The sequence below is a fragment of the Zootoca vivipara genome, chromosome 6, assembly GCF_963506605.1.
Source record: "Zootoca vivipara chromosome 6, rZooViv1.1, whole genome shotgun sequence".
NCBI classification, from domain to species: domain Eukaryota; kingdom Metazoa; phylum Chordata; class Lepidosauria; order Squamata; family Lacertidae; genus Zootoca; species Zootoca vivipara.
This window is the reverse complement of record NC_083281.1, coordinates 80,096,098-80,120,593: the sequence shown is the minus strand read 5'-3', so window position 1 is coordinate 80,120,593 and position 24,496 is coordinate 80,096,098. Positions and strand designations below refer to the sequence as shown.

The following is a 24,496-nucleotide window of genomic DNA, read 5'->3' as shown; positions in this document are numbered from 1 at the left end:
GCGGAGGCACTTACATGATACTTTTGGGATTCTGCAGCATGCAGGCTTTTGGTCCAAATGTGGTCACTGGGCATGGTCCGTGCAAGGAGCGTGTCCTCCTGGAAGAAGAAGGAGACAGTTTAGTTAAGTTGCTGTATTGTCTTAGGTTCTTGGAGAGACTTTTCAAAACTTTTTTTTTTTAAGACAGCCCCAACTTCATGCACAAAAGCATCATGATAATAAAACAGGATTCATATTCAACTATGGCCCTCGTTTCCTAAAAAGCATTTCTAAGATTCCTCAAATGGAGGCGAACTGAGTTCCCTGGTGCAGGATATGCGCTAAAAGCCCTGAAGCAGTAACTGGGGTGTGTGTGTGTGTGTTATCGTACCATGTCCCTTTGCGAACTATGACAGCCTCCAGAGTGATTTGTGCAAGGGAAGGAAGCTTACAAATTGCATAATATGCAAACTGCATCTTGAATGACTAACAGATGCACTTCGCGTTTGCGTTTCTATCCTACGTTTCCCTACCACAAGTAAATCATTAACACACTCACACAGTCCACCTGAATGACATATGATTAGAGCTGGAGAGGGACATTTCGTACATTCGCAACGGTGAATCTTCCATGCTTAAGGGTTGTATCCAATGCTGGCCCCATAGATCCGCTGAAGTTAATAGGCATGACTCACTTAGGTTATTTGTTTCAATGGACCTACACTGAGTAGAACTTAGTTGGCTTAGTTTTTTAAACACAACATGATTGTGTTATAAAATTATGCATCCATGACAATCCAAGTTCTGTGACAACCCCCCCCCTCTTAAAAAATGCACTGTGTTTGCACCCTGGATATATTGAACCAATTTGCCCGGTTGTGCTTATTTTGATAATCTCTTCTACCTAACTATACTGTATAAGGGATCATAGGCCTTGAAGCCTCCACAAACTCTGGAAACTTTGTTCAGCAACTCCCCTTTCGGCTTCTGAGATTTCTGCTGGCATGGCCTGCACTCTTTCAAGCAAATCTTATGTGTTACCTAAGCGCTTGAGGGACCCAGGTGGCGCTGTGGTTAAACCACTGAGCCTAGGGCTTGCTGATCAGAAGGTCAGCAGTTCGAATCCCTGTGACGGGGTGAGCTCCCGTTGCTTGGTCCCAGCTCCTGCCAACCTAGCAGTTCGAAAGCACGTCAAAATGCAAGTAGATAAATAGGAACCGCTACAGCGGGAAGGTAAACAGCGTTTCCATGTGCTGCTCTGGTTCGCCAGAAGCGGCTTTGTCAAGCTGGCCACATGACCTGGAAGCTATACGCCGGCTCCCTCGGCCAATAATGCGAGATGAGCACGCAACCCCAGAGTCGGTCACGACTGGACCTAATGGTCAGGGGTCCCTTTACCTTTACCTAAGCGCTTGCCTGGTCATCACAGGCAACAAGAAACTGCTGGCTGGTGAATGAGTTGGCTGGTGGAGCAGGGGCAGGACAAAAAATGCAATGGGCTGCTGCAGCATGGAAGGAGCTCTCTGCCCCTCCTCTGCCAGCCTCTCTTCCCATCAGGCCGGTAAAAATTATTGTGGGCTATTATAACCTTGGTGGGACTATTTTACAAGGCCCCCAATTGGGCTAGAAACGTCCTTCTTCACTTTTTAAACTAGAAGCTCAAAAAGTGAGCTTCTAAATTGCCATGAAACTGTGCCACACATACAGGCTAGGAAGCAAAGCCAAATGCATAAGCCACCACATGCCTATGATAAAAAAGAGGTAGTGTGGCAATACGGGTTTCTTTTATATGTACAATTTTCTGTTACAGTCACAAACAGTAGCAACTTTTAACACACACTGGAGGTACTGGGTTTCTGGTCACATTACCCATTTCCCTCTGAAATTGGAGGCAAACCTATACCAAGGCAGCAGGGTGCTACACTTATGTTGCAGTCCCCAGTAGAGCGGCATAATCTCCAGGTGGTAGAGCAGTTTGGTATAGGAGTCCTGCCACGGACAGCAAAATCCCCCAGCTTTCTTCTTCCTCTAACCCCCACCCCTGCACTGAGCAGTAAAACTGAACACGGCATGAGATGGCGCCACAGCACTGAGGAACTTCCCAGCTGTTGCAAGGCAGGCCAAGCCAGGCCAAGCCAAGCCAAGCACAACACAATCAGGAAATTCCAAAATGCAGCGGAAGCCCGAGTGTTTTCTCTCTAGCAGTTCCTGAGGGTGGTTTCCCACCCCTGGTTCTCCAAAGCAGCCCTGGTTGGGATGCTAATTAGTGAAAGACAACTGCCACGGGGGTCAGGGGGAGCTCTTTACGGTCTCCCACATTTACGATGCAAACAGTGCTTCTGAGGGAGGTGGTGTGAATGGTGACAACAACCTCTTCCTCCGTGAGCAGGCTTCGTGCCAGCAGTTGTCCAGCTCAGGAACTGGCCTTGGAAGGGCCCCCCATGCCGGTCAGACTCAGCCGTACTGCCATTCGCCACTTTCCCTGCAGTGCGGGCCCCTAGACTGCTTCTCAGCAGTGACGCTTTCAAATGGGAGCAAAGCCCCGCTCACATCAACAGCAGGCGTTATTCATTTTTAAGCAACACAAAATGTAATGCTTAGGCCAGGCATCCCCAAACCTCGGCCCTCCAGATGTTTTGGATCACAATTCCCATCTTCCCCGACCACTGGTCCTGTTAGCTAGGGATCATGGGAGCTGTAGGCTGCAGTTTGGGGATGCCTGGCTTAGGCCCATAGATCTATATATTTTACTGGTTCCATGGATCTGTGGGGTGGGTAGATTTAACAGGACTAACCCTACACCTGTCCTGGTTTACGGATCTTCAGCACCATACTAATGGCCCCCTAAAGTCTGAAACCAGCTCTGTCCAGAAGTATCTGCACCAGCCAGCATTTTTGGTGTGTCCATTTTGGTGTGTTTAGCAATGTGAACCAGTATGCTGAGTTTCTGGAGATTAAAATACCACCAAGAATGCCCTGTCGGAACGGTCTGACACCTCACTGCAAGAAATGCTCTTAGTTTCAACATTATTCAACCTAAGTTCTCTTAGGTACAACATTATTATACGCCACAAGCTCAGCCTTCAGAAATGCATGACTAACACACTGTTGCAAATTGGCGATCACAAGTTACTAGTCCTCCTGCCCACAACACACCTACGTGGCATAATGCAACAACCTAAATAAGAGGGCTAGTCTTCCTTGGCTTCCCAACCAGGCAGCCTGGAGGCAAATTCACTTTGACAGGTGACCAGGGAAGTCTCAGAAATAAAAGCACACCTCCCTGATCACCTGGGGCAAATGAACATTGCCTCCAGAAAAGTGTGAAATTAATGCATGAATATAGACACCGCAGGTCACACACACACACACACACACACACACACACACACACACACAATATCAATCTTCAATTATCTAAAGGGCTATGATAAGGAGGCTGGTGCAAGCTTGCTTTCTCCTGCTCCTGAGATTAGGACCCGAACCAATGGCTTCATGTTACAAGACAGGAGATTCTGACTAAACATCGGAAGACCTTTCCGATGGCAAGAGCTGTTCGACAATGAGAAAGACTCCCAAGAGAGGTGGTGGACTCTCCTTCCTTTGAGGTTTTGAAGCAGAAGTTGGAAGGCCATCTGTCATGTATAATCTAGTTGAGATTCCTGCATTGCAGGGGGCTGGACTTAGATGACCCTCACAGGCCCTTCCAACTCTACAACTCTATGATTCTATGAAAGTTTAAGGCCACTCTCTACAAGGTCTCCTCCAGAAGTTGAGACTCCAACTCCCATCATCCCCTACCACACTAATCATGCTAGCTGGGGCTGATGGGAGATGGAGTACAACAACATTTAGAAGGCCCAAAGTCACACCAGTGAGTTCCATGGCCAAGGGGGGATTTGAACCACCAAGGGCTTAGCCACCTCAGCTAGGCCAACAGCTTCCACTGCCATCCTCCAGGGCAAAGAAATTGGTTTGAGGAGAGCTGGAACTTGTTGAGCTCATGAAAGAGGCAAGTCTTCCCTTGCTAATGATCAGGGCCGCCTCAAGCAGGTCGGGCCCCCTGGCGCGGAGATCGCTCCAGCGCTCCCGCCCTCGCAGCGCGGCCACCGGGACTACACCTAGAGATGGGCCTGCTAATGATTGGTAACATAGGATACCACCTCTTAGAAAGCTAGAAAGCCAAGACCACATAACACCAGTCTTGAAAGACCTACATTGGCTCCCAGTACGTTTCCGAGCACAATTCAAAGTGTTGGTGCTGACCTTTAAAGCCCTAAACAGCCTCAGCCCAGTATACCTGAATGTACGTCTCCACCCCCATCATTCTGCCCGGACACTGAGGTCCAGCGCTGAGGCCCTTCTGGCGGTTCCCTCACTGCGAGAAGCGAAGTTATAGAGAACCAGGCAGAGGGCCTTCTCAGTAGTGGCACCGCCCTGTGGAACGCCCTCCCACCAGATGTCAAAGAAATAAACAACTATCTGACATTTAGACGGCATCTGAAGGCAGCCCTGTTTAGGAAAGTTTTTAATGACTAATGTTATAATGTATTTTTAATTTTTTCTTGGAAGCTGCTGGAATGACTGGGGAGCTGTTTGTTGGAGCTGTTGGAATGACTGGGGAAACCCAGCCAGATGGGCGGGGTACAAACAAACAAACAAATAAAAAATAAAAGTAAAATAAAATCACAGACTGGATAACTTTTGCGAGCTTATCTACAAGACTGCCTTAAAGCCCATGGTTCCTCTTCTAAAACACCAATTGTTTTCCTGAACAAAAACATAGATTCTTGGAGTATTGCATGCTTTGTAGTTGTTTCTAAATCAAAGCACAGATTCTCAGTGTTCTGCATCCTTTAAAACTATCGCCCCCCCTCCACTGAACGAAAGCATAGATTCTCAGAATGCTGCATCCAGTAACAATATCTCCCCTTTGAAAGTGTGAGCATGCCAACAAGCAGTGGCAACACACCCACACTGCGGAACTCCCTGCCTATTGACACCAGGCAGGCGCCTTCTTAGGCACCTGCTGAAAACATTTTTTCTTTAGACAAGGCTATCCAAACCTGTGTAGAATATTGACATGCTTTTAATCTCTTTTTAGCTCATCATTTACTTTAACCATTTTATAAATGTTTTAAATAGTTGTTTTTATCTGTGTGTCGTTTCCCCCCCCCCCATCATTGCGTTGCTTTATTCTTTCTGTAAACTGCTTTGAGGTTTTATTACGATCAAGTGGTATATAAATCTTGCTCAATAAAAAAAAACATGGTCATAAGGTAAAATCATGTTAACTCCACTACAGGATGTAAAAACATTTTTTCTTAATCACTGATGAAAGCAGTAACATCATTATTTCTAATCACCACCCAAGGAAGATCATCAGAGATTATTCCTTAGGTAACAGGGGCATGGTTATGGCTTCTGAGTATTTATAGCAATAACCATGTCATCATTACTTAAGCAGTAATCCCCATCATCACGGGTACCTAGAACAGTGACTAAACAGTCCCATGAACTTTAGCAACTTCAAATCGATTCTGCCTGCATCCTCATCTCGACATTCATGTATTGCCACAGCCCAAATGACCTCCAGATTCACAGCCAGTGTAGTGGTTAGTGTCTGAGACTAAGATGTAGAAGAACCAGGGTTGCAATACCCACTTGGCCATGAAGCTCACTGGGTGGCTTTGGCCCGGCCACTGACTTCCTCAGGAGGTGGTGGACTATCTTTCTTTGGAGGTTTTAAAGCAGAAGTTGGATGGCCATCTGCCTCAGATGCTTTAGTTAAGATTCCTGCATTGCAGAGAGTTCGACTAGATGACCCTCAGTGTCCCTTTCCAACTCTACAATTCTATGGAACGTGGGTTCACTCATGCCAGGACGAAGGCTCAGTCTGGGAACCTGCAATTCAGGTACTAAAGGAAAAGACACAAGTCGTGTCACCCCAAGGCTAAAAGAAAAACTGATTCTTTTGCAAGGTGCCAGCTAGCAAGATTCACCTAGATTTAATGTACTGGGTGTTGCAAAGGTGGCTAAGCTGGTTTGATTAGGACAAATCAGATCATTAAAAAACCCCAAAACTGTCCTGATACTCCCTTCCGCCCCAATGCATGCACTGACAAGACAGCAGGAGCATCTTTCTATTACACTTTTACAAGAGAGAGCAGAAGCTAGGGGGGAAATAACTAAATAGTTAACCCAAGAGTGAAGGCAGGCCACAATCTCTCATGATCTCTCTCCAAGTATAAAGTTTTATTCAAGTTAGGCGACTAAGGTTGCAACTGTAATACACTCTTACTAGGGAGAAGTGTGATTAAACACAGTGAGTGAGACTTACTTTCAAGGTAAACAAGACACTCCCTTATCTAGCAACTTCCTACACCCTCAGCTGCAACCACAAATTTCAGTACTGCCTTTCACCCGCTTGCCATTTCTCCTATCTACTTTTCTGTTTCTGTTTCTCCACGTAAAGAAAGACATTTGCATAGGGTTGCCAGACTCAATAGTGGAAAAGGACTTCTGTGCCTTTAATTGCCCTGCTCTCTTTTGAGTCTGGAAACCTTAAAGAGAAACCAGCAGACCCTTTGCTTGGAAATTAAACAAAGGGTCTGCTGGTTTCTCTTTAAAGTTTCCAGACTCAAAAGAGAGCAGGGCAATTAAAGGCACATAAATCCTGTCCTCTATTGAGTCTGGCAACCCTACATTTGGAGCAAGCCAGCCAGATGCTAATTCTACCTTAAAGAGCACCAAACTGATTACATTAGTTGGGGGGAAATACGCTATCTTCTAAAACCAGCATTGAAGAGCCCTGGAGAGTATATGCACACATGTGCACACAAACCCTTCTTCCGCTAGATTAGTGGTTTTCAGCAAGTGGGATCAGCTGATGACCAGCTTGCACCTAAAATGGGTTGCACCAACAGTACTGTCCTCCCCCTTTCCTTCTCTAAAGTATGATAAGCTGGAGACAGACGAAGAAGAAAGGAGAACCAAAGACAAGAGGAAAACAGAGAGGGCAGGACAAAGGTGGATGTGCTAAAAAAAAGTTAATAGATGATATGTTGCAAGGCTATGGCCCACAAACAATTAAGATTTCCACCCTAAGAGATCCAAGCTTCAACTTGCCTTCATTTAAGCTCTAAGCTCCACATTGCAGCCATCGTCTATCACTCTAGAGGAGAGAGAATTCTACCTGCTAAGCAACTCCATGGTCTCAAGCTGTGCAGAGGTGACAGGCAGGCAGGCACTCTGGCGATCGAGCATGCAGCACCTTCCTTTCTTGTGATGACAACCAGGGCAATGATCCCTGCACAGATTTACCAGCAGTCCCAGTTCTCCACGTGACAAGCTTTCAGAGCCATTAAGTCTGGCAAATCAGATAGAAAATGGGCAGCCCTTGCATACTGTGGAGCAACAAGCAACCTCTGGCAAGTTACCTTTGCACCATCATTAGTCACCATACAGCTGAAACCACAAAAAGCTGCTTCAAGAGACCATACAACTGTTGGTTCTGTTTAGTGGGGAAACAAAACTGCCTGCTATTTAAAAATAACTTTCCAGCTGTCATTTTAAGAAATATAGAATTCCCGATGCCTCATTTGAATGCGGTGAGACAGTCTTTATCTTTAAGCTCATTATTATTGTTGTTATGAGTGTGTGGGTGTGCTAGACCCCTCTAATCCCTGGATCCAGCAAATGTTAAAATCTAATTGTTATAAGAAAAAACTGCTCCTTTTCCCTTATGGGGTACCCAAGAGCCCATATAGAGTCCTTATGTAGGTTTTCTATCGAGAGGAGAAAATAACAGAAACAAACCAGAGAATATTGAGAAGCAAAGCAGCTAGCAAGCCTGATCTTTACTAACTGTTGCAACAGGGTGCTCACTCACCACATGCAGGAGGGAGGAGGAACCCAGAACAATGGTGTGCAAGCCCTTATATAGACTTTTGAAATTGCCCACCCTGGAGCCCAAGACCACCCCCCAATACATCATACATACATCACAGAAGGGGTGGTCTACAGCAGAATCCTGTCTGGCAGGAAACCTGTTGATGGGTTTACTTGGAGAGCCTGGCCATTCTTTTGTGATGATAAATACTTAATTCTAAAGTCCATGATATAGGCAAAAATCTGCCTTTATTCCCTTATTGGGTTCTCCATCGGTTGGAGAATATAACAGAGGCCAACCAGAGAAGTTTGAGAAGCAAAGCCTTTATTTTCGCTGTTGCAACAGGGTCCTTCCTCTCACGCAGGAGAACAAGGAAGGAACCCCAAACAGAGGTGTCTTGCCCTTAAAAAGAAATTTGAAATTGGTTTCAGCCCACCCCCCAGAAGCATCATCCATATGTCACAGAAGGGGTGTAGCCCAAGACCCCCCTCCCTAGATTCATCATAGGTACATCATGAAAGGGGAGGTCTGGTGGCAGTAATCTGAGCAGTCTTGACCCTGCCCCCTGCCCCCAAAACCTAATCAACAAAAAAAAAAGAGAGATTTACATTTCCCTGTTTCCCAGCCAAGTTAATCACACCCTTTTGTCTGGCACCCAGGTATCAGGATGCCAGGGATTATCACTTTAATTCCTGAGACAATGAGAAGGTTCCCCCCTCCCTTCTTCTTTCTTGCAGAGGAACACCTGGTCAGAGAGAGAGTCAAAATGGTGTCAGAAAGGCCTGTCTTCCTGTGCTGCTTCAGACATGTGCCTGTACTGTACATTCATGTACATGTTTTATGAACAATTATTATATATATATAGATATGACCTCAAAATTCTTATAACAGTCCAGGTCACAGGCTCACCCTAAGGTAAAGGTAAAGGGACCCCTGACCATTACGTGAGAGACTCTGGGGTTGTGACGCTCATCTCGCGTTATTGGCCGAGGGAGCTGGCGTACATCTTCTAGGTCATGTGGCCAGCATGACAAAGCCGCTTCTGGCGAACCAGAGCAACATACAGAAACGCCGTTTACCTTCCTATTTATCTACTTGCACTTTGACGTGCTTTCGAACTGCTAGGTTGGTAGGAGCTGGGACCGAGCAACGGGAGCTCACCCCGTCGCTGGGATTCGAACCGCCGACCTTCAGATTGGCAAGCCCTAGGCTCAGTGGTTTAACCCACAGCGCCACCCGTGTCCCACCCTATTCATACCCAAATGTGCCCTTAAGGCAGGATTTGTGAGCACAGAGACAATGGGGAGGCTTTTCCCATTTCCATCCAAACTGCAGAGGAATATTTGAGGTCACTGGGAGAGTCAAAATGGCTTCAGGATTATTTTACTGTACTGTTTCAGACATGTGGTTTATTTATTTATTTATTTATGTGTTTGCCTGGTACATTTATGAACATTTATTTTATATCTTAGACCTATAATTCTCATAACATGAATCAACCCTTCTAATTCCTGGATCCAGCACAGATTCAACTGCTGGAATAGCTAGGCCAGCCTGGTAATGGCGCACTAAAGGTAAGTCCTTAAGGGAACAAAGGGAGTGGCTCTGTACCAGAGGGCGAATGGGTGGGCTTCCCTCCCTGGTTAATTAGAAAGACAAAAAGCCACAGCTGAAGCTGGATGCAAAAGCGGCAGGCTGGAGAAGCAGAGAGAGACAGGTCTGATTTCTGCTGGAATCCAGGGCTGTGGCTATGGGAGAAGCAAGACCATCTTGGGGAGTTGCAGATTTAGGTTGTACATGTGTTTAAATAAACCATATATCTTTAAGGCACCACTGCCTCTGCTGTGCCTCTTTCCAAAGCAAACACGAACCCTGGGTAAGCATCTGGAATCCCTGAAATCGCATTGCTCAGAGACCGGGGTGGCATGCAACACTATCATCATCATCAACAACAACAACAACAATTTTATAGGAAGCTGCCTTATACTGAGTCAAGCCATTGGTCCATTTAGCTCAGTGCTGCACTGCCTGGAAGTGTCTGTACAGATTTCAGACAGGCGAAATTCTCAACCCTTCCTGGAGATGCCATAGATCAGGGGTGTCCAAACTTTTTTCAAAGAGAGCCAGATTTGATGAAGTGAACTTGCGTATACTGCCACGGGGGCCAGATTAAATTGGCCGGCGGGCCGGATTAGGCCCCCGAAATGGACTTTGGACATGCCTGCCATAGATTGAACCTGGGACTTTCTGCATACAAAGCAGATGCTCGATCACTGAGCTACAGTGGATTTTTACAACTTTCTTTTCCTGGTTGTATGTCTTGGCAAAAAGCTGTTTTCCGTCCCATCTATCTGAGAAAAAGTTGGTAGGCTTCCGTCATGTATGTGTATGTGTGTAGGTCATCACAAAATTATAAAGCTGTATTTAAAAAATCAAGGGGGAGATGGCCCAGGGTACTTACCCCTTTGGTGTCTCCCCTCCTGGGGTACCAATAGGGGGCAAGAACTGCACTCCCATAAAAGTGGCAGAGAGATGGTAGAAGGACTATACACTTTAGAAGGACTTACGGTTTAGATAGCCTGCTACTGATTTGCCCACTCACTTATTTTTCAGGAGGCTGTGGTTAGATATACTGTTGATAGATACCGTATACTGCTTTATAGTTGCACCCAACAAAAAGAGGTAATAACTGGTGTTATTGTACTCCAGATTTTCTAGGCGTTATGGAGGTCAATGATAGGGCGATACTGTGTAAAAGTTGACACTGCTGCTTTAGTAAGTATGCATTAAGTGACCAATGTACTACATGCACCGCTTACTACTATTAATTTTAACTTTTAATTGTTTTGCTATATAAGGCTATTATGTTGTGCACTGACCCACACTGTTTGTTATGTTCTCTATCATTAGGAGATTTAGTTATTTTTTTGGCGAGGCGCCAGAAATATGCTGATGACACCCAGGTCTATTTCTGGGCAACATCTGAATCAGGAGAGGCTGTGCATGACCTGAACTGGGGCTTGTCTGCAGTGAAGAGCTGGGTGACGGAGGCTCTGTGGGTAATTGGTTCCCTAGATTTGGAAGTTGGGAAGTTTGCGTGTCCTGAATGGATATGTAGTTTGGGTGGGGGCGACCTCCTAGGTTCAGCGTTGTCACTTGGGACACACGTTGTCTCAAACAGCAAGGAGCACATATTGCCAGTTATGGTTAGTATGCCTATCCTGGATGGGGATAGCCTGACCACTGTGATACATACATTGGCACCTTCCAATTAGATTCTCATAATGAGCTCTATATGGGGCTATCATTGAGGCCTGGAAATTTCAGCTTGTGCAAACTGCAGCAGCTAGGATACTCACCTAGTGCCTCTTGTCATGCATATGTGTTGAAAGAACCAGTGTTGAAAGAACTTCACAGACTGCCTGTTAGCCCATTGAGCCATCCAATATTTTGTTATGAACATATAAAGCTTTGAACAACTTGCGACCAGATTACCCCAATACCGGATGAGTAGATCACAAAGGTAATCAGAGGGGGCCTTGCTAAGCCATGACTTACAGAGACACCTGGCAGAAGCATGTAAGCAGGGCTTTCTTTGTAGTGGCCCCTTACTTCTGGAATGCCTTCCTCTCCATTATTCAGGAGGCATGAACTATTGGATGCTTTCATTGTTTAGTAAGAACATAAGAACCTCCTGCATCAGGCTATTGGCTCATCTAATCTTGCATCCTGCTCTTACCAGATGCCTCTGGGAAACCTACAAGCAGGATTCAAGCACAAGAGCACTCTCCCCTCTCAGCAACTGGTATTTGGAAGCAATCTAACCATAGAGCCAGAAAAAACCATCATAGCTGGTAATCGTTGATCGTCCTAACCTCCATCAATTTGCCCAATTCTTTTAAAAAGCTATCCAAGTTAGTGGGCATCCATAGCTGAACTACGTGCTGTGTGAAGAAGCCCTTTCTTTTACCTGTCCTGTATCTCCCAACATTCAGCTTCATTGGATGTCCATGAGTTCTAGTTTTGGATTCTGACAATGGGCAACCTCTGGCACATATGCACAAATGTAGCTTAGCAGCCAGCAGCTGGCATAGATTTACGTGAGTCAATTCAGTGCCTCTGGCTTTATACCTGAATTCTTTGGTGTTGCCTAGGGCTGGAGATGCAGACAAGCTGCGTGTCTTGGCCCGCCCACGCATGGAGTTGGCGCAGCTCCGCTCTTCGTCAGCCCGACACGAGGAGCATTGGTAGCAGGTGGAGTCTGAGCTGGCATCGTCCCCCCCAGGGCTGAAGGCTTCCGGCTCCATCTCCATCCTCAGAAAATAACTTTCCTGGGAAGAAAAAAAAAGCAGGGTTCAGGTGAATGTCAGGTTTAAAAACCAATGACAGGTCAAGACCCACAGAATAGCTACTTTGCTGGATTGGAGCCCAAGGACTAGCTAACCCATAAAGGCGAGTGTCTTTCTCAAATACGTGGATCCAGCCCTTGATACCCAGAGATATGCTGCCTCCAGGATGCATCCAACATTAGTCCCACTTGGAGTAGACACACTGAAATTACTGACAAGTACTAACTTAGATCCAGTAATTACAGATGGGTCCGCTCTTAGCAGGACTTAAGTTGGATACAGCCACCTGTACTAATCATGCCACGAACACATCATATTAGAAGAATATAGTTTTGTATCTTCCATGAGGCCTTAAGGCGCTGCTGGGTAAACCTTCAGTCTAGGGGTTGAATGTGGCCCTCCAGGCATCTCCATCTGGCCCTCAGGACTCTCCCCAGGCCACACCCCTTACTGGCTCAGTTCAAGTGCTTTTACTTGGCTGTGTCATTGAACTATGATAATGCCTCTTCTTGCTCGCCTGGGTGGATAGAGCTCTGCCTGCTGTCGAATTGTCTCCCTCCCTTCACCGCATCCCTTCTCACTCCAATGCAACTTGAGTGCAACTGCATTCATATCAATTACATTTTTTATTACAGCTTTGTATACATTTCGGCTCTTGCTTCACCAAACACAGCCCTGAGTTTCCTAAAACAGTTTATGAGAAAAGGGTACAAGGCGTTCCTGATGCCTTCTGAGCTGGTTGTCCAATTTACCTTTTTTTGGTGAAAGCAAGCCTCCCTCTGGTTTTCTGGGTCTCTCTCTCGTTATAGGGATGCTGTGCCTGGCTGGATGTTACACAAGGCAACGATCCACACCTTTACTAGGTCACGTGTCTATACTCTATATATACACAAGAGGCCTACTGGATCAGGCCAAAAACCCATCCAGTGCAGCATCCTGTTCTCAAAGTGGCCAGCAGGATGCCTCTGGGAAACCTACAAGCAGGACCTGAGCACAACAGCCACCCTCTCCACTTGAGATTCCCAGCAACTGGTATGCAAAGGAATAGTGCCTCTGACGATGGAGGCAGAACATGTCCCTCTTCTCCTTAAGGAGATGCCAATGTGGTGCAATGGTTAGTGTGCTGGACTATGACTTGGTAGGCCAGGGTTCGAATCCCCACTCAGCCATGAAGCTCACTGTGTGACCTTGAGCCAGTTGCTGCCTCTCAGCCTACCCTACCTCACAGGGTTGTTGTGGGGATAAAATGGGGAGAGGGAGCACCACATATGCCACCTTGAGCTCTTTGGAGGAAAAAGTGGGTTATAAAGTAATAACTAAGTCTGAGTGTTGCTGGGAGTGTTGGCGCTTGGACGGCTTAAGATTTTTTTTGCTTCTTTAATCTCTATGGGGCACCAGTGCACTTCAGTTAAAATGCAGAGAATTCATTTCTTCCTAAACTGTATCCTTGCATTTCCAAGCTTAAACTCTCTTTCGAGTCTTCATGTTAAAAGGCATTACTTGGGTTGAGCTCTTGAAATGGGGAAGTGGGTGCTGTTGACATTTCAATAAGCAGGATACAAAAATCTACAAAGTATAATAAAAAGGGGTGGAGGCAGTAGAAATTCTGACTCTTAAAACAGCACATGGATTTCGGTCTCAGCTATAAGCATTCTGAAACTGTCAGACCACATACAGGTGCTAGCCTCATTGAGATTGGTGCATTTCAAGCTTTTAAAGCATTTCTGCCATTTTATTTAACCAGCTGACCTTCTTCTGATTGGTCCCTCTCCAATACAGACTGAGAAGTACAGCCCTATGAATAATTTGAAAAAGGAAAAGGCAGCAGCTGCCAAGGTATGTTTAAATGCAAGCAAAACCGTGCTATGCCTGAGTGGAATTTACTGCATTATGTTAGCAGGAGAGGCAAAAGTATTATTATTTCAATGTTTGCTCCTCTTCTTCATCATCACACAGCTTAACCATGAAGTGATTCCAGCTCATGTCAGCAGTTCTGTAATGGCTTGTTTCATCCTCATAATTTGTGAAATAACTATCATGGGCTTCTTAAAAACAACAAATACCGGTAGGTATTCTGTGCTACATGCGCAAAATATATTGAGCCAGCAGCCTTTTGAAGCTACAAATTATGCTAAGAACACACACGCACACAGCATATATAAATCACAATAAAAAGAAGCTGCTCCAGTGGGTTAAAGATTTTCTTTAGTGTCAACTTTGCAACAAGAGCACATATTCTGTGTTGCCAGGAGTGAGAATGTTTGTGGCTCTCCAGATGTTCTTGGCCCTCCAGATGCTAGGTTTTTTGGGGGGTGGGGTGGGGAAGTGTTGGCTATAGTTCCATAGCTTTTAAAAAACCAAAAACCAATACAATAAAAATGTAACGGCACAGTGACATTTTTATCCAATGATAGTAGATCTATTGACATTAATAGACATGGCTAACTTAGGTCCATTAATTTCAATGGGTCTACTGCTGCAAGTAGATGTTGGTTGGCTACAGCTCAAAGAAATCGAAGGAGAAAGGAAGGTGGTACATGTACAAAAATTAAACCAGGGAAAGCTAATCATATTGAAACCACACCAGCCCAGCATCCACAAAGGCTTTCACTGGTGCCTCAAACTCTGAGCTTTTATTTTTTTTTAAAAAAAAAAGTCTCTAGCTCTGCTAGAAAGTAAGTTATGGGGCAAAAAGTCAGGTACAGTACTTTCAAAGAGATTTCTGTGAAATGAAAGAACCGTTAGTGTGGCCACCTTGTATATTTATCCTGGTACTGAGAAATACTTCCAATTGTTCCTAGATTGCTTTTTAATCCTTTATATTTAGTTTTTATGTTGGAAGCCACCCAGAGTGCCTGGGGCAACCCAGTCAGGGGGGTGGAGTATTAATAATAATAATAATAATAATAATAATAATAATAATAATAATCTGCAAGTGTGTGTGTGTCTGCAAGTAAAATCAACAGTGTGTGACCCCCACAATCAAGACTAGGAGGACATAGCTGACTTCCCATGGTAAACAAAAGGCTATTGGGAATGGCTGTTTCTCTAATGTTTATGTTTTGCCACCTGCTACAGCAGCCATGTTGTGACTGGGGCTCCCAGCACATGCTCAAACTTCAAAATGTGCCTACTGGTCCAAAAAGGTTGGTGAGCCCTGCCTTATGGGTTAATCTGTTACTTCACAGGGTCATCAAATCAAAGCAACCCCCAAACTAAGAAAAAGGGCTCCAAGTCCACTTGTAGGGCAAGAAAGAGGCCCCACTGGTCCTCTCTTAACCAGACCCTCCAAGTGTCCCTATATAGGGAATATAGGAGTGTCCCTGATTTAGAGAAGCCATCCAGGTTTCCGATTTGATCCCACAATGTCCCACTTTTCCTTAGTATGTCCCTATTTTCATTGGAGAAATGTTGGAGGATATGGAGTTATCCAACCCCCAAGCTGTCTGAAGGCAATCCTGTATAGGGAAGGTTTTTTAAAATGTTAAATGTTTTATTATGTTTTTATGTATGTTGCTGGGGCAACCCAGCAAAATGTGTGGGATATAAAGAGTAAAATTATCATTATGGAATGGGACATCCCTATATTCACTGGAGTAATGTTGGAGGGTATGGTGTTAACTGAGAGAGCATCTGACAGGGGTCCCACTGAGGACAGCCATCCCTGCTGCAAAGTCAATAAAGCCTTCTTTTTTTATTTGTCCCTAAAAGAGGCGTGTCATGTTAATTTTTCTGACATTGCCAAAAAACAAACTCTGGTGTACCAGGCACCGATCAGATGTGACTGAACCATGACTCCCATAATTCCTGACTGCTGAGCATGCTGGCAGGAGTTGATGGGTGCTGGGAGTCCAGCAACATCTGGAGGGCCACAGATGTTCCTCATCCCTGTCCGGTAAAGAGCCTAATGAAGTAGTCCTCTGATGGCTATATACTGGAAGTGACTTTATGCTTAAGTGGAGAGGTGATCATCTCCAAATTCTGCTTTTCATACTTCTGCGATATATTTTGGAAAGTTGTTGCTCACTATGCATTTGGACATTTCTGCGGATACCATAACGAAATTTTGCATGATGGTTCCCAAGTTCAAGGAGCAGGCGACATCTGAGGGCAGGCATAGGCAAACTTGGCCCTCCAGATGTTTTGAGACTACAATTCCCATCATCCCCGACCACTGGTCCTGTTAGCTAGGGATGATGGGAGAAAGACTTGAAAAGTTTCAGGTCAGGTAGGACATCATACAAATGTGGCCAGAATTATATAACTACTAGTATCATGAAGCCCGTTAAATTAACGGGTGCTAGAACATATGGAGCAACTTTGGGGACATGCGCAGAGCTGACCGAGTGGCTCTCGCTTGACATTGCTCGCCCGCCGCTCATTGTTTAAAACACACGGGCGAAACCAGGATTTATGGGGGGGGGCAGGCTTTAGGTTTGGGGCGGGCAGAACCGAGTTACCTGCAATACAATTGGTCAGATGAGTATTATTATTTACTTGATTTTGGGGGGTGGAAGCTGCCCCGCCACCGCTTAAACAAACGAAACAAAACACCCCCAGGTGGGCCGTCTGGAGCGCTCTTACCAGGGAGTAGACCCCACAGAACACAGGGACTTACTCCTGAGTAAACGCGCACAGGCTTAAGCTGGGCTCAGTCTCCTCCCCCCCCCACTTATTTTCGCTCCTCCGGCTCCCCCTCAGCGTGGCGCCCCGAGCAGCCGGGAGTCGAGAGGGAGGTGTCGACCCCGAGTGCCTTTCGCTTCCCTCCATTTCCCGGATATCAGCTCTGGCCCTGTCCCGGCAGGTGGCGGTGCTCCGCGTTGTGGTTCCGGGTTCCCTGAGCACCTGGGGCCACGACAGCCGACGGTAAGCGCTGTCCTGGGCAGGCCGGAAGGCCCGTTAGCTGCTGCTAATATGCAAGTGTCTCTGTGCTCCAAGTCCTAACGGCTGTCCATGGGGCACATGCACAGTAGCGCAATCCCACGGACACACGGACTGGACGCAGAGACACTTGCATATTATTATAGAGGATATGGAGCCTAGCCAACTTTCGGAGTAGCCTTCAAGTCAATATTGCATTGCACAGGAGGACTGCAGAAGCACAGGGGCGATCAGGTAGACTAGTTCCCTGGTGCTACAAGGGGGTCATGCCACTTTGTAAACAAAGGATAAGAATGCGGGCATTGACGGTTCTTTTCCAAGTGCGATTTGTACAGTACAAGCAGTTTGTAGGCCCAACAACCTAAAGAGGGCTTATTTTACAGTTCTACAGGACTTTGTAGAAGAATTAAGGCTTCCTACCCTACTAAAACAGGTGGCGCTGTGGTTAAACCACTGAGCCTAGGGCTTGCTGATCAGAAGGTTGGTGGTTCGAATCCCTGTGAAGGGGTGAGCTCCCGTTGCTTGGTCCCAGCTCCTGCCAACCTAGCAGTTCAAAAGCATGTCAAAATGCAAGTAGATAAATAGGAACCGCTACAGCGGAAAGGTAAACGGCATTTCCGTGTGCTGCTCTGGTTTGCCAGAAGCGGCTTTGTCATGCTGGCCACATGACCTGGAAGCTATACGCCGGCTCCCTCGGCCAATAATGTGAGATGAGCGCGCAACCCCAGAGTCGGTCACGACTGGACCTAATGGTCAGGGGTCCCTATACCTTTACCCTACTAAAAGGAAACTTTATGCAGCAGCTGCACTCTACAGAATGCTTTATAGACTAGCAAATAAAAACCGTGTGTGTGTGTGTGTGTGTGTGTGTGAAAACAAACAGGTGCTACCTGGAAGAACAACGCAGTGACCCATTAAGAAAACCCAGATGTTGCTGAACTACAAGTAGCATGCTTGGTGGGGCTGATGGGAACAATGTCTGGAGGTCCAAATGTTCCCAAATCTGGGTTAGAGTATAAGACTATATCTGCATTCCTGCAGTCTTACATTCAAATCCCCACTGAGTCTCAAAGCTCACTGAAGTGACCTAAGATCAGTCATTGTGTCTTCCTTAGCCTAACTTAACCCACAGAGTTCCTGTAAGGATAAAAGGGAGAGGGAGAGAAGAATTATTTGGGCCACCCTGAGTTCCTTGAAGGTAGCGTGTGATAGAAATACAATAAATATAGAAGTGTTAAGAAATAGGTCATTTTTCTCCCTCAGTAATTTCACTTGATGACAAAGATATTCAGGTTGTGCCTGCAGAGTGGAGGTCACATAATATACTATAGCACCACATAGAGGGTTCGAAATATTTCTGACTGCCATTAGCTCATGCCATCATTAATTGGCCAGAAGAACTAGATTACTCTGTAAGACGTCGGCCTGTAAATTACACAATTAAGAACTCACCATAACTCATATAACACAAGAGGACAGTGGGGCATTCAGAAAGCAGAACAAGAAAGCACTTTATCTCACCCTTATGCTTCCTTTTTGCAAATAACATGTTTTATTCAGTAGTTAACACACTAATGCTCAGGAACCCAAACATTTTTCCTCTTCAGCACACAGAATATGAGAATGCTAGCTAAAATACACTTTTTTATTTTATTCTTTCCATGTGTCTCTCTCTATCACAGTAATTTACCTTAAACCACACTTTCAAGACTTCACTACATTTGACCTTACACTGAGAGCGAGATGAAATAAACACAATAACATTGAGGTCACCCTGTAACATTTCAGCAAAGGCAGAACTTGATCTCAGTCAGGGGGAGGTTCCGTTTGCCATTAACTCCAGCGCCACCTACTGTTGGTCTCCCTGGCCTACTGCCCTACCAGACCCAATGGGCACCAGTCACCACTGCTGGTCTTGAAGAACTAAAGTAAAGTTTTGGATTTGCTGGACCATGCTATTTGTATAATCCGAATGCATAATAGTAGAAACAATTCTTCTGAACGCACTGCAGACTCAAAATTTCCTGTTCCTGCTGCCAGTTTACCGAACTCTTACATAAGAGGTAAAAAACAGGAAACATTGCTGGCAATAGTCTAGAAAACACTAGACCAAGGTTTCAGTCTGCCCTTCCTCAAATTAAGTAACTTCCCAAAATGTATCCCAGTGTTGTTGTCTTAAGAGCATCAGGGGTTCTAAATTCATGTAACCACTGACTTTTGCAAACTTTAGAAGCCAGAATGGCGCAAAGGAAAAAAGGGTTGGTTCTTCTATTTCAAGATAAAGTATGACTTCCAAAGTTCACTTCCTGATCTCAAAAGCAAGTCAGTGGCTCTGTTTGAACATCTTATTACATCTTGGTTTGAAATGGATATAATTTATAGAGTTAGAATAGTTTTGCTAACAATGGTTTGATGTAATATCTGAATTGGCAAACCAGTTATAGTCAAAGAATTTTTTCTGGAGTTAAGTTGTACAATAGAAGGAGTGCTGAGAGGATGAAAATCAAATGAGCAGTAGGCAGGCAAAACCATGGTTTGGGCTGCCCAACAGGCAAGCCACCCTTGAAATAAATTCAGTTTGCTCCACAGGCATAGCTATGGCTGTAAATATGTCTTATCAAAGGAGTAACCACACAAACCTAGCACAAATCATGGTTTTCAATTCTGGTTTACTATCTGATCTCAAACAATGTTTGCCTATTCAGACATCATGCCGAACCATCACTAAGCTTCCTTAACCATGGTTTGGCTTAAAGTCTGAAAAGAACCACCAACCCAGTTTGCTTGTAACGCAAAATCAAACCATGGCTTACCATGAATGAGCAAGCGTGCTAGTGCACAGGGAGAAAATCATGACCATACTGCCAGAAGCTAAACCATGGTTTGATTTAACAATGTTTTGTCTGCACCTAGGCTCATGATTTGTTTTCTCCAAACAAACCATGAGCAATAAGCCAAGAATGAATTTTGGATACAGCTGTGGGTTTGTTTAGACATTTAATACAACCAAACAAACAAACATTATTATGCCATTACCAAAGCAGGACAGGTCTGAACACTTGTGAAATGCTGATAATCTGTCACCATTTTTACTTTGCCTTTCTGTAAAACTTGCACCCTTGTCAAAATGAAAAAAATCTGACAAATTTCCATCTTTGAACCGACATTTACCAACAAAAACTGATGTATTTCGTCACAAGACCCTACTGCTTTTGCAGACAACAAGAAAGCAGTTATTCATCATATGAAGCCCTCTATGGGCACAGCCAACAGATGCCAGGAACGGGGGGGGGGGGGGAATCCAGAGCCAAAAAGTTGGGGAAAGAAACTGAGCTGACTAGAAAACATAGTTATATACAGTTGTGTGGCTCTTTTCCACTTCTCTTGATTTATGTAACAATGAAAAATCCACCCAATAGTGCCAAAAGTTAAATTTAGATAAAACTCAAGTTTCTTCAATATCCAAGCTCAGCTCCACTCTATCTTCAAATCCCCATACCCCCCATTTTCTCTCTCACCAACCCCTTCATCCCTGACCCCTCTTGCCCCATACGCCCACTTCTCTCTCACACCTTGCCACCTTTCCTCTCATCCCCTCCTAATTCACACACACACACCCCACTCTCCTGCCCCATACTTCCATTTTCCTTTCTCTCACTCACTAGCCCCTCATTCCTCCAGCCCTATACCCCTGCTACACTCACCAACCCCTCCTGCCCCATATCCCACTACATTCACCAGCCCCTCCTGCCCCATACCCCCAACACCCCACACTTACCGGTATCCTGCCCCATACTCCACAGCCCCTCCTGCCTCATAACGCCCACACGCTCACCAGTGCCTCCTGACTCCTGTCATTTACTTTTGCACTCCCACTCACCACCCGCTCCTACCCCATACCCCCCACACCCCACCTCCTGCCCCATATCCTCCCAGACTAACGAGCTTCTCCTGCCCCATGCCCCCCCATCCCATCCCACCCCTCCTGCCCCATAGCATCCACACTCACCAGCCCTTCCTGCCCCATGCCACTTTCCTTTCTCACTCTCCAGCCCCTCCTGCCCCACAGCCCCATTTCTGCCTGCGCCGGCCCCTCCTGCCCCGGCCCCTCCCCTTCTCCTCCTGCCTTTCTTGCCTCACCTCCATGCCCCCTTCCCCTCCTCTTGCACCTTCCTCACAGAGCTCCCCCTCGGCCCTCCTCTCTAGTGGGGCGCCCCCTCCCCCTCCGAACCCTGCCCTCCGGCCCCGCCCCCTCCGCCTCGCGTCACTCACTTTCTCACTCTCGCGCCAAGCGGCCCCGCCTCCGCCTCCTCCTCAGGTGCGCGAGGCCAACCCCCGCTCCCCGGCCTCAGAAGCCTGCCGCCCACCGGCAACTCCTCCAGCCCAGCGAGCGCGGCCAAGAGCGGCAACGACGGCGGCAGCGGCAACCTCCGCCAGGCACCTCCTCCATCCTCCTCTGCCCGTCCCTCCTTCCTTCCCCTCAGGGAGGTAAAACCTGGTAAAGAGGGAGGAGCGGGACTGGAAGCGAGGAGAGCGCTTTTACGCATGCGCTCCTTCGGCGAAGAGGCCATGGCCAAGCGAGCCCTGAGGGGCTTGAGGGAAGGGATTCGGTCCGTGAGGAGAGCATGCGCGGCTTGTGTTTGTGGCGGGCGCTTCTGTAGACGTGGGCCCGCAGACTTAGGAAAAGGTTAGAGCGGCGCGCAGGGTTAGTTTCTGGGCTCTGTAGACACCCATATAAATTAAGGAAGAACCCCAGAATTTTAACGTAGGTGTTGTGATGATAATCATCATTATTATCGTTACAATTTATTACTCGCTCTTCACCCTAAGATCCCAGGACGGACTGCAACAATTTAAAACACAACGCTATTAAAACGTAATAATTACACAATACCAAAAAAAAGAGTTTAAAACAAGCTTAAGATTACGGAAACATAACACCTCAAGTGGCACAGCGTGGTGTTGAATTTCCGGCAACCCAGAAACTCAGTATCCAGTCCATAAAGCGGGGCCACTCTACACTTTTCTTTCTCTATCGCTCAGAAGAAAAAGCTGCTCAAGTAAGAGCTTCTGCGCGCGCAAAAAGAGGCCTGCTCGAAAATAGAGCGAGGCCAAGCGACTTCAACGCGCGTGCGCAGTGTGTGCCAGTGGCCCCGCTGCGCGCCGCTGTGACAAGAAGGCGCTCTGCATAAGTTCAGATACAACCTGGTTTTCCTTGGGTTCTGCAGAAGTCTCACGGCCCACATCTCTCTCTCAAAACCTGAGGTGGGCTGTCCAACAAACAAAAGATGCGCAAATGGTCTTGTGTCGCCTTATAAGCGATATGGCAGTTTATTTTGGAATAAAGCTTTTGTGGGCCGCCCACAGTGCAATTAAGGATTCGAAGTGTAACATGTAAGAATGGAGACAAGAGAGCTCCCGAGTTTATGAAGAGTAAATCTCTTCCATCCCACTAAAGCAGCCCAGGATCATACCTTTGAAATTTATGAGGAGGAGGATACCAGCGAGGATACCAGTAAAGCGAGATGAGCGCTGCAACCCCAGAGTCATTCACAACTGGACTTAACAGTCAGGGGTACTTTTACCTTTACCTATGGTAGTGCATATGGAACTTGGAAATATTTATTAGAATGAGATCAAGCCTAGGAAGCAGCATGGAGGAAGGGATTCTTTTTTTCAAAACAAGGCAAGGTAGAAAAGGTTTCTGTGCTGTGAAAGGATTCGAATGAGCCTGTGTGTTTGTTAAAGAGTACTGGACTAGAACTGGGAAGAATCCAGTTCAAACTCACTGAGTGGCAACGGGCCACTCATTACTGCATTTTTCGCTCCATAGGACGCACCTGACCATAGGATGCACCTAGTTTTAAGAGGAGGAAAACAAGAAAAAAATATATTTTGCTTTCTTGAATTGTCCTAGGCATAGCAGCCAGCTCCTAGAGGCCTAGGTGCCTTTGCCCCCCCCCCAAATATATATTTGAGGAAGCTTCTTTTGTAAAGGGGGGATGCTCCATTTTTAAAAGGATCATCTCAAAGTTGTGCAGCTTTTTTTGCAAATGGGAAAAGCCCCGTTTGCCCGGGGGGGGGGGGGGTTCAGCTCAGAGTTGTGCATCTTTTTTGCAAAGGGGGAAAGCTCGATTTTTTGGGATCAGCTCAAAGTTGTTGAGTTTCCTTGCAAAGGGGAAAATCCTATTTTTATGGGGTTCAACTCACAGTTCTGCAACTTCTCTAGGAAAGAGACCCATTTCTAATTTCCAGACAGATAATCTAATCAGCCAGTCACATGTCTCCCTCTGCAGACAACAATTGAGGCCTAGGCAAGGAGCCAGGAAGGGAGCTAGCTCTCTTATCTCCCTCCTGATCTTTTGCAATCAGCTGCTGAGCGGGTTCCTTTCTCTTTCCCACTTGTTAGCCTTTAGCTCTTTCTTAAAAAAAAAACACGATCTGCCTTTAGCCCCTAGGCAACTCTTAATCCCACGCTGGGCAAGAAGATTCATGCATTGCACAGGGGGTGGACTAAATGGTCCTCGTGGTCCCTTCCAACTCTATGATTCTATGTCTGTTATAACATGGGGAGGGGGAGCTGCATAGTGTTTTAAAAAAACCAAACTTTAAAGCAGATGTAGAGGAATCTTCATTTCCATTAGAGGAATGTGGTGATGAGGAAGGGGGTGATTGAGCCTTTGCACTGTTCTCCCAATCAAATACCCCCCCCACACACACTCATACTCTCTGGCTAATAACAGGTGTCTGGGAAGGTAAAAATCCGCAAAATGGCACAGAAGGATGGGTGTTCGATTTAAACTAGCTCACTCCTCAAAAAACCAAACCATTAGAAAGACTTATTTAGGGTTAGGGTGAGATTTGGCATTTAAGGAGTCACTCCAGCTCAGAGTACCAGTATCTTTGAGCAAGGTGCTTGAGGGAGGAGAGGTGAACATGTATTTGTGTTCCCGTCAAGAGTTTCCACATGCTCCTATTGCACCAGCTTGGAGGAATCTGAATGAGGAAGTTCGTAAATGGTTGGGTGTGGGGGATAACACTAACCCAGTGCAAGCCAGATTCCTCAAGCTTGAGTAATATCAGAAATGCAGATAGCCTGTTTGCAAGAGAGGGCTTTTAAAAGTGGAAATCCCAACTGAAAGCAAGGCATTTTTATATTAACAGTACTTCTGATGGGGGCTTGAGACCTAGGGAGGCCATCTTGCCTAAAGCCAATTGCAGCCTTAACTGATGGGGTTGCAGTCAAAGCATCTAGAGGGCACCCAGTTGCTGAAGGCTGCATTAGTGTAACATCCGGTGCTATTTCCCTTTCGCAAAAGTTGGCTGGAATTTCGAAAAGTCGACTGAAAACAGGTCAACAAAGCCAGAGGTGGGCCCTGTCATGAGGTAGCTGCTT

General features: G+C 46.1%; 1 protein-coding gene across 6 annotated transcripts in view; it reads right to left on the bottom strand.

Moving 5' to 3' along the window:
* The window catches only part of NADK (NAD kinase), a 45,771-nt gene extending 24,082 nt beyond the window's left edge, over positions 1–21,689 (bottom strand). Inside the window, exons 1-3 of one of the 6 annotated variants that reach the window (XM_035117959.2) lie at positions 21,373–21,689; positions 12,002–12,201; positions 15–98 (exon numbers count right to left, since the gene is read on the bottom strand). In XM_035117959.2, the coding sequence (XP_034973850.1) occupies positions 15–98; positions 12,002–12,183 (266 nt within the window). In that variant the 5' untranslated portion in view covers positions 12,184–12,201; positions 21,373–21,689. Of the gene's footprint in view, positions 1–14; positions 99–7,107; positions 7,351–12,001; positions 12,202–20,878; positions 20,894–21,109; positions 21,134–21,240; positions 21,269–21,372 lie in introns of those variants that run through there. The other 5 variants (XM_060276188.1, XM_035117958.2, XM_035117960.2 and 2 more) reach the window with 5 other exon arrangements.
* Between the last annotated feature and the right edge of the window lie 2,807 nt (positions 21,690–24,496).